The following is an 8,451-nucleotide window of genomic DNA, read 5'->3' as shown; positions in this document are numbered from 1 at the left end:
CAAAACTTCATATGACGACTGTCAAACGCATGCGTACGTTCTGAAAACATGTTGTGGTTCGAGTATTGGATAAATGTTCTGTTGCTGGATGGATGATAGGATAGGAATTACGACATTATATTTCCTTTGGACGATTTTTGAAAACAGAAATAATTTTTGGTAACTAGCAACATACCACCGATAAAAGGGGAGGGGTTTGTTCTCCAAGGATAACTAGAGCGTTTGTGCAATTATTGCTGCACGTGGAAAGATGTGAAGATGCAAATATACATAAAATTTACCGATATCGGCATAGAATTCACAAGTTTTCACTTTTTCCTAAAAAGGAAGCTTTTTTTTTTCAAACCTACTGAAACAGAAACTAGAATATAAAAGTAAAACCCCAAAGATCTTAGAACTTTACCAAATTACATTTATTTTAAGAAATTACCAGTCTTTGGACTTCATTGACCCTTTCATCTTTTTCGTCAGCCTTTGTCCCGTTCACAAGCGGGGATCAAATGCCTGATCTGGATACAATCACGGAACTTTTAAATCCCCATCCAGCGAAAAAAGTCACCGTTGTCTTGGCCGACCTTCTGGTTTCTTACCATCGACTTCGATATTCAGACCAAACTTGGCAAGTGAATTCTCATTAGCGCGAATTACGAGACCATACCATCGACCAATAGCTTATCGCCCCTTGTTGCACCAGAGATTCGTCGAGCGTTTCCCGCAATCCGCGCACGTGACTGTCCAGCGAGTCGCAGACCAGTATCACTTTATTACTCGTAGCGACACAATCCCGGCCACCACCAGGGAACGTGTTCGACTTGACCTCATCGGGGAATTTGGTGACCGAGAATCGATGGCTGCATCAAAAACATCACACTGCATTGCAGGCAACAGTTTCAGTATTCGCCGAAGCACTCTTCTCCACCGTCCAGCTGAGGTTTCCGCTGAGGTTCGGGATGAATTCCAAAGAGCGTGTATAGAATTCTCAGATATGAATCCTTTGCATAGACCGGATATTCCCAGGCTCTATGCATCTCCAGCAACTCCGGGAATTCTATTTCAAGTCAATGATGAGATTGACATGCTGCTGCAACTACAATCACTATGGTGCAGTTGCGGCTATCAGATTGCACGGTCAGAAGATTCGCTTTCGTGTTATTGATTTGAGTGACTGAACAGATCCACCATGGAAAATTCGTCTCGAACGTCGGCGGAGCTCACTAAGGCAGAACATTGCTAGACTGATTCAGATCAGCACTGGCAATGCCAGCAGACGGGTGAGAAATAAAGTGCAGAGAGTTCACCGGAACTATGCCATCCTCAGTGAGACACCCGTAGTTGAAATTCTGGACACACTAAAACAAAAACTTTCTGTCATAAAGTCATTCCAGACGTGTCCAGAATGCAACATACGCGAGGAACCAACGGAGCTTTTTCAGATCTCTCAACGAATCCCAACAAAGCGTCCAGACAGTGCAGTATTCGGTAACAAAAGCGAAAGAGTATTGGGGTGGACTTTGGAGGTAACCCAGCATGCTGAGTGGAATACCGTCGAAGGCACCCGCCATTCCAATACGCCTGACATGAATTTTGCGGATGTTACCGAAGAGGAAGTTCGACGAGCCATAAACAGCGCGAAGAACTGGAGGGGCCCAGGTCTGGATCGGATGCAGAAATTTACCAGCGTACACAGTCGGTTGGCACGCAATATAAATGAGGTCGTGAGTCGAAACGGAGGAATTTCCACCATTCCTCACTGCGGGGATTACCTACCTTATCCCTAAGAAGGACACAGTGCAGGACCCCGCAAACACAAGACCGATTCCTCGCTAACCAAGCCTCTACAATTTCATAACATCCATTATTAGTGGAAGGGTCAATGGGCACCTCGAGACCAACAACATTCTGTCCGAGGAGCAGAATGGCTGCCGAGTTGGGTCAAGGGCTAGCAAAGAGCAACTCATTATCGACTCGGTAGTTGTAGGACAAGCAACTAGAGACCAAACAAACCTCTTTAGTTGCTATATCGATTATGCCAAGGCTTTTGATAGCGTTCTGCATACCTAGCTAATCGATATCCTACATCTGAGGGTGCTAGTACCTCAGAGCCCATACGTATACAGAGAGGCATCTTCCAAGGGGATTCGTTGAGTCGTGGATTGGACAAATTTCAATGAACTTCTTGGCGACAAAGTTGAGCTCCCTGGGCGACTAAGAACTCCTTTGGCCATAGAAGATCAATTGGAAACTCTGAATTGCACATTATTAGAGTGCTTTGAAGAGGCTTGTCCTATTTCCCGTGGTCAACGTGGTAAAACGGTTCCATAGTGGAACCGAGAACTGCAAAGATTCAGGAAATCAACCAGACGACTTTTAAATCGTGCTTGCAAAAGCAATAAAGGTGAAGACTGGTTAAACGTCCGCAACTCACAGCATCAATGTAAGAAGCTCGTAAAACGTTCGAAACGAGACTCTTTTGGAGCATACCGTGGGGAACTGGAAGATGAAAGGAAGGCTTATAGGCCGTGCAGAATCCTTGATAAAAATGAGTCGGTTAAGTTAGACTCTCTTAGAAAACCGGATGGTGCTTTCACGAACTCCAGAGTTGAGTCTATACAGCCTCTACTTGAAGGTACACCACCCAGAAGAACAGGTCTTAGAAGTGGTAAGGGTTTCAAACCCTTCAAGACGAAGATGTTGCAAGGGGAATTGGGACACTGCGAGAGCGGCTGTTACCAATGAAAAGACGAGAGCTGCTCTACTATCATTTGAACACTTCAAAGCCCAACGATGCTAAAGGAGGATATAGAGCACTTGGAGCAATTTCTGAGAAATATCTTTCGAGGATGTCTTGCTCTGGGCTACTTGCCCTCCTCTTGGCAGTAGGTGAAGGTAGTCTTCATACCAAAGCCTGGGAAAGATGACTATTCAAATCCAAAGAATTTCAGGCAAATCGGCTTAACATCATTTTCGCTGCAATGTCTGGAGACACTGGTTGAGCGTCACATTCGCGAGAAGACGTTAAGGTCGCACTTACTAAATGAAAACTAACATACTTACCAAGGTGGAAAGTCCTATGAGTCTGCTCTTCATTCTTTGGCTTCAAAGATATAGGACTCAATTCTGAATGGCAATGGGGGTGTTCGTGGACATTGCTGGGCCTTCCAAAAGCTCTGTGATGCCACCAGAGAGCATGTTGCGTGTTGACGAAACTCTAAAAAAGTAGACCTTCGCTATACTAACGCAGAGATTGATGTATGCTGAAGTGGATGTTGACCGCTACCTAACAACGGAAGCGACGAAAGGCTTCAGTAAATCCAAATAAAACCACAATGGTATTATTTACAAAAAGGAGGAGACTGAATGGTCTTTGCCTTCCAGAGTTGAGGGGTACAACCCTTCAACTCTTCAAAGAAGTGAAATATCTGGGAGTTATTCTAAACGAGAAGCATCTTTGGAACACAAAAATAAAGATAAAGATGCTTATGGGCTGTGTAGGCGGATCTTTGATTCGACTTGGGGACTTAGTTCTTAGGTAGTAATGTGGATATATTTTACTGCGTAGTGTGGAAACAATGGACGTGGGGGGCATTGGAAGAGTCATTGGGAGAATTGAATCTAGTTTTCGCAGTGCCTTCTGATTCTCGGATCCCCGTACATCCGTTTGGTAGAAGATATGACGTTATCTTGAAATGAAGAGAAAACAGGGACGAACCAGAAGAATGCGTGTCAGGATATACTCACGTCTTGAGCACCGATGACGCAAAAACAGAAAATGGTTTTGGCACCGGAGTCTATCTCTCGAATAAAAACAAGAAGTGGGCATTTCCCTTGGAATAATCCGATCTTGCGGGCTGAAGTGTATGCGATCCTAAGGGCTGCAACCTGGATAATTGACGAGCGGTTGAAGGGCAGGCGCATCGCAATCTGTAGCGATAGTCAAGCTGCATTGAGGGCGTTGAGTAGTACTTTGACCGCTTCAAAAATCGTTCAGGAATGTAGAAACCGTTTGAACTCTGTTTCTAGATTCAATACAGTGGAATTACTCTGGGTACCTGATAATTGTAGAAGGAAATGAAATCTCTCTCTTAACAAAACAGGCTTCAACTTCCCCCATGCCCAGACCGGAACCAGCAATTAATACTGCTAAGCACCCCAAGCTTTTTCTGTCAGAACCAAACAAACATACTGCAAAGTTTAACCTGTCGAAAAGCAGGACGACTTTGCAGAAGTATTGTGGATATTATGACTGGACACCTAATTCACTAGCTGGGCATATGTTTAGAATAGAAATTATCCAAGATGATACATGTCCATCCTGTAGCGAGGAAGCGGAATCCACGAAACATTTTCTATGTGAGTGCCCCGGCTGTGCTCAAGCTGCAGCGGGTAGCATCACATCCACTAACGGAAATCCTGCAATACATAAACAAACCCGGTATATTCCGTTACAAGAGACTATCAAATCGGTAATTACCGAGGATAGGATCGGCTGGGCTATAAACAGTTTCTCTGCTTACACACATCACGCTGCTCCCAGGGCAGAGGTGAGGCAGCGTCTGACGATTTTCCTCTGCCCTGGCATGAAACCGTAAAGCCGTCAACGCTTGACACCTATGATACAGTATTCTTTACGGACGGATCTGGAGTCGGCGCGGGGGTTTTCTAGAATACACACGGCGTATCCAAGTCATATGGTCTCCTAGGTTTCGCCAGTGTATTCCAGGCGGAATTCTGTCGATGGCTGGAGCGTGATTCTAGCCCCAAGCGTAACATAGCTATTCTGACCGACAGCCAAGCGACCATCAAGGTCTTGTACTCAACAACGACATCTGCCAGGCTGGTGGAGCAGTGCAGAGACGCGCTGAACCGTCTGGGCGGCACGCTCAAGGTCACTCTCCTCTGGGTTCCCAGGCATAGGAACATAGAGAGGAATGAGCGGGCTGACGGATTGGCCAGGCAAGGCTCTGCTCTCAGCAGTCCTTCGGCGAATACAGTCGGTGTTCCGCTGACGGCTGTCGGGGGCCGAGTCTACTCGCACTATCTAGCAGCCGCGAAGGCTTACGAGCTGTGCCAAGTCAAGAAGAATTTGGCCCGCTTATAACATAGCCCGATCACGAGAGCTCCTGTGACAGACGCGTGCAAATGCATTCAAGATTACGGCGGTCTCCACGGGGCACTGGCCCATAGCAGACCATGCTGTTAGGCACGGCATACCCTACAACTCGTGTTGCTGAAGCTGCGGAGAAGGAAGGGAAACCCTTATGCGATTGCCCAGCTCTGGTTAGAGTCAGACTGCGGACACTGGGTAAACCATTCTTTGGGGACCTCAGAGAGATTTCTAGCTGGAGAGTGGGAGAGCTGCTTTCCTTCGTGAATGCTACGGGCTGGCTCTGAAGATCCAAGCCGGCTGGATTCTGCCTCCCTGCTCCCATAACAGCAGTCACGGTCTTAGGAGTTTGTGGCATCAAAACGGCGCACCAAACGCTAATGGGGCTCCTCCGAGTGGCCACTGATACTTACCTACCCCATATAAGCTTTCCATTCATTCGGAAAGCATGCCCTCTGCAGATTTCTCCGGACATGAATGCGATAAGGGCTCCCAAAATCTGTGCTTGGGCCACGACATGATCGCGGAGGGATTCGAAGGCTGTGACTCCTTGTTACTCAGAGTGTTCATGTTTGGACACCCTTACGTGTGGTAGTAAACTACTGTAGACTCCTCCACCACGATAAGGTGGTATCCGAGGGGGATTCGGGGAAATGGCTAAAAACTACACAACTTTGAACGCTGACACCTCCTCCATTGCTGAAAATTTAGAAGAAAAGAACAAAAACTCGAGGTGAATTTTAGCAGAATCTCTTCTATATTTAATACAACTTTTTGTCCATCATCTGGTTTTCTAACAGGTAATCAGTTTGAAGAGGGAAGAGAGAAAAAAAATGACTTAAACTCAAGAAAATCTCACTTAAACCTAAGCTTTGTAAACAGAGACATTTAACCGTCGATATTGCTTAAATATACAATAACGTCTGGGTCCCCTGTCCGCCTCAAACATCATTTATTCATCAATAATACAATAATAAATATTAGGATCCACCAACTTAGCTTAATGCTAATTAATGTGGCAAAATACTATGCGTCATAACTGGATATGAAATGATCGGTTGGGTTGCATTTGACATAGCCAGAGCAGCTTGTGATGTATTTATTGCTAAACCCATTGATGGTGGCGGGGCGACCGGTGTTAATGTTATTTGTGAAGTGCCCAGAATCTGTTGGGCATGTGTCGGCTGTAATGCTTGCGATGTACTAGTTAGCGACGTAATACTTTGTTGGGCGGCAGCGATAGCTATTTGCTGTTGTCCTTGTGATGTATTTGCAGCAGCAATAGCAAGCGGTGTTGCACTGTTTGCGGCTATAATTTGAGTTTGTGGTGTTGCTATGCTAACAATTGGTGTGGCTTGAACTTGAACGGGTGCTATTGAAACACCACCGATAACTTGTGGTGCCGTTTGTGATTGTGGCTGTGATGTTGTCTGCGTCACAGTCACGGGATTCACCACTGTCGAGCACTGTTGATTGCTAAGACGAAGCTGCGCCATCAGATATTCATTCGAAGCACGCAACTCAGCGATTTTTATCTCGTTGGCTTCGACACGTCGACGAAGTATCGATTGCTCCTCCTCGAATCGTCGTATGACCTGCATAATATCCAAGCGCTCATTGTCCTCGCGGAATCGCTTGAAGGTACTGTCCACTATCGAGTCGACTGTTTCGCGGGGCGGCCGTTTAATCGCCTGGAACTCTTCGCATTGATGGAATACAGGCGGAGGAATTCTGTCTACTGGGCGGGACAGGCAAGATTATTCCGAGAAAGGTATCATTTTGGGTACTCACCGTTTGTCCGATACATTTGCGGATGATCGTTCCAATTATGCGTATCATATCTGCTAAGCCGACCACCACCCACGTTGTTGCCGTTCCCGGCGAAAGGGTCACGATCGTGACGCTGAAATGCAGCTTGTGAGTAAGGCGGGGGCTGGTCCTTAGGCAATGAATTCTGTGGGGCCATCATCCCAGGTACATGCGGGCCGCAACCGCCGTTCATTGGCCCGCAATTGTTATTCTCCATTTGTGGGAACTCCCCATATTGCCGGTAATACTCTTCCTCCTGGAGTGTGTAGTGAAGAAACCTTTTGGTCCCCCAAGGAAACGAACGAAAGGATTCATTACAAAATTCCACCTGGATTTACTCAAACAGAAATGGTTTTCACTCACTTGCAATTGACGCGCGGACACGTTGAATTCTGATAGTCGTGACAGAACACAATAAGCTCAGGCGACAGGACATGCGGATACTGTGGACAGAGGAACAGGAGATTGCCATCAGCGCGGCAGTAACAGATTTCAACAGAAATTTCTTACCCGACAATTCTTGCGACGGCAACTACCACGCACAAAATCACGGCATATTCGACTTTTATTTGCGTACGATTTATCCACACCGTTTAAGTTTCCATTTGTTGAGCCATTCTGATTTCCATTTGTTAGATTTGAGACGGAAGAGGATAAATTTCCCGACAATCCACCCGCCTGGGAAGTTTGCTGCTGTTGGCTCATTTTATATTCGAATATTTAGCGCGATATCACTTGGATCATACTAATTAGCCTTAGTTTCACGAAGGTAAGATTCTCCTCTGCTCTGCTCACCTGAATTCAGGTGAGAAAGAACGCCACCGCAATCGAAACTGAAGACTCAACCGATTTATTGGTTTTTTCCCACGACCCAGAATGGAGGCATTTTGCACAGCAAATATTACACAATTCTCGGTCAAGAAGGGAGGATTTCGAATAGTCTAGGACGTGTTGGAACAATCAAAATCCTAATCACCGGCACCAGCAGTTAAATTTAACACAAGCGGATGCGTTCACCAGTAATTCGCGAAAATTTCGCTGACAAAAACTAATAAACTTGACAACCGTGTTGTAGGCCACAGATTGACAACGGAATATGATGCTGCCAAATGGATAATGGTCAAAGCACAATGTTCGCGAGAGAAACGTGCTAGAGCACTAGGTCGCGGTTCAAATCTCCCTGGCGGGAGGGAATTTGAATCGTGACTTGACGACGGATATCAGTCGAGTCAGCTGAGTCAAGTCAGGGTAATAATCTCGGGTGAGCGTAATGCTGACCATATTTGTTTGTCCGTGAGTTTCGTTAAGTAAAGTTCAGTTCAGTCGGGACAGCGGTCACGGGCAGAATCAACTCTGGTTGGCAGTCAGCCGCAACGGATAATAAAAATAAAAAAATTCATCGACCGACGTTAGTTGGCGGTCAAACGGTAGTATAGGCCCCAGGACGAAACGTGGATTGGGCATAAAACCTGAGAAACGCCTGCTGACCCAACACCAACTGCTCTACTATCAAACCCTATCTCCACCTCCACGTAGAG

General features: G+C 46.1%; 1 protein-coding gene across 2 annotated transcripts; it reads right to left on the bottom strand.

Moving 5' to 3' along the window:
* Positions 1–5,838: 5,838 nt before the first annotated feature.
* LOC119660920 (zinc finger CCCH domain-containing protein 10-like) lies at positions 5,839–8,030 on the bottom strand. 2 transcript variants are annotated; one of them, XM_038069894.1, is made up of 4 exons: positions 7,424–8,030; positions 7,277–7,356; positions 6,896–7,191; positions 5,839–6,842 (listed from the first exon to the last, which is right to left on the bottom strand). In XM_038069894.1, the coding sequence occupies exons 1-4, from the start codon at positions 7,616–7,618 to the stop codon at positions 6,115–6,117; spliced, it is 1,299 nt and encodes a 432-aa protein (XP_037925822.1). In that variant the 5' UTR covers positions 7,619–8,030; the 3' UTR covers positions 5,839–6,114. The 2 variants fall into 2 exon arrangements, with proteins under 2 accessions (XP_037925822.1, XP_037925823.1); XM_038069895.1 differs by having other exon boundaries at positions 5,839–6,839; positions 7,424–8,028.
* Positions 8,031–8,451: the final 421 nt, after the last annotated feature.

Source organism: Hermetia illucens, chromosome 7, assembly GCF_905115235.1.
Source record: "Hermetia illucens chromosome 7, iHerIll2.2.curated.20191125, whole genome shotgun sequence".
Classification (NCBI taxonomy): domain Eukaryota; kingdom Metazoa; phylum Arthropoda; class Insecta; order Diptera; family Stratiomyidae; genus Hermetia; species Hermetia illucens.
Note: the sequence above shows the minus strand (reverse complement) of the source record. Positions and strands in the feature narration are given on the sequence as shown.

Bases quoted from the DNA above. Each gene is read 5' to 3' on its own strand.
- LOC119660920 (XM_038069894.1), bottom strand. From the start codon at position 7,618: ATGAGCCAACAGCAGCAAACTTCCCAGGCGGGTGGATTGTCGGGAAAT. The intron at 7,357-7,423 runs GTAAGAAATTTC...CTCTGTCCACAG, and splicing joins GCCGTCGCAAGAATTGTCGG to TATCCGCATGTCCTGTCGCC. The intron at 6,843-6,895 runs GTGAGTACCCAA...TGTCCCGCCCAG, and splicing joins GCAAATGTATCGGACAAACG to TAGACAGAATTCCTCCGCCT.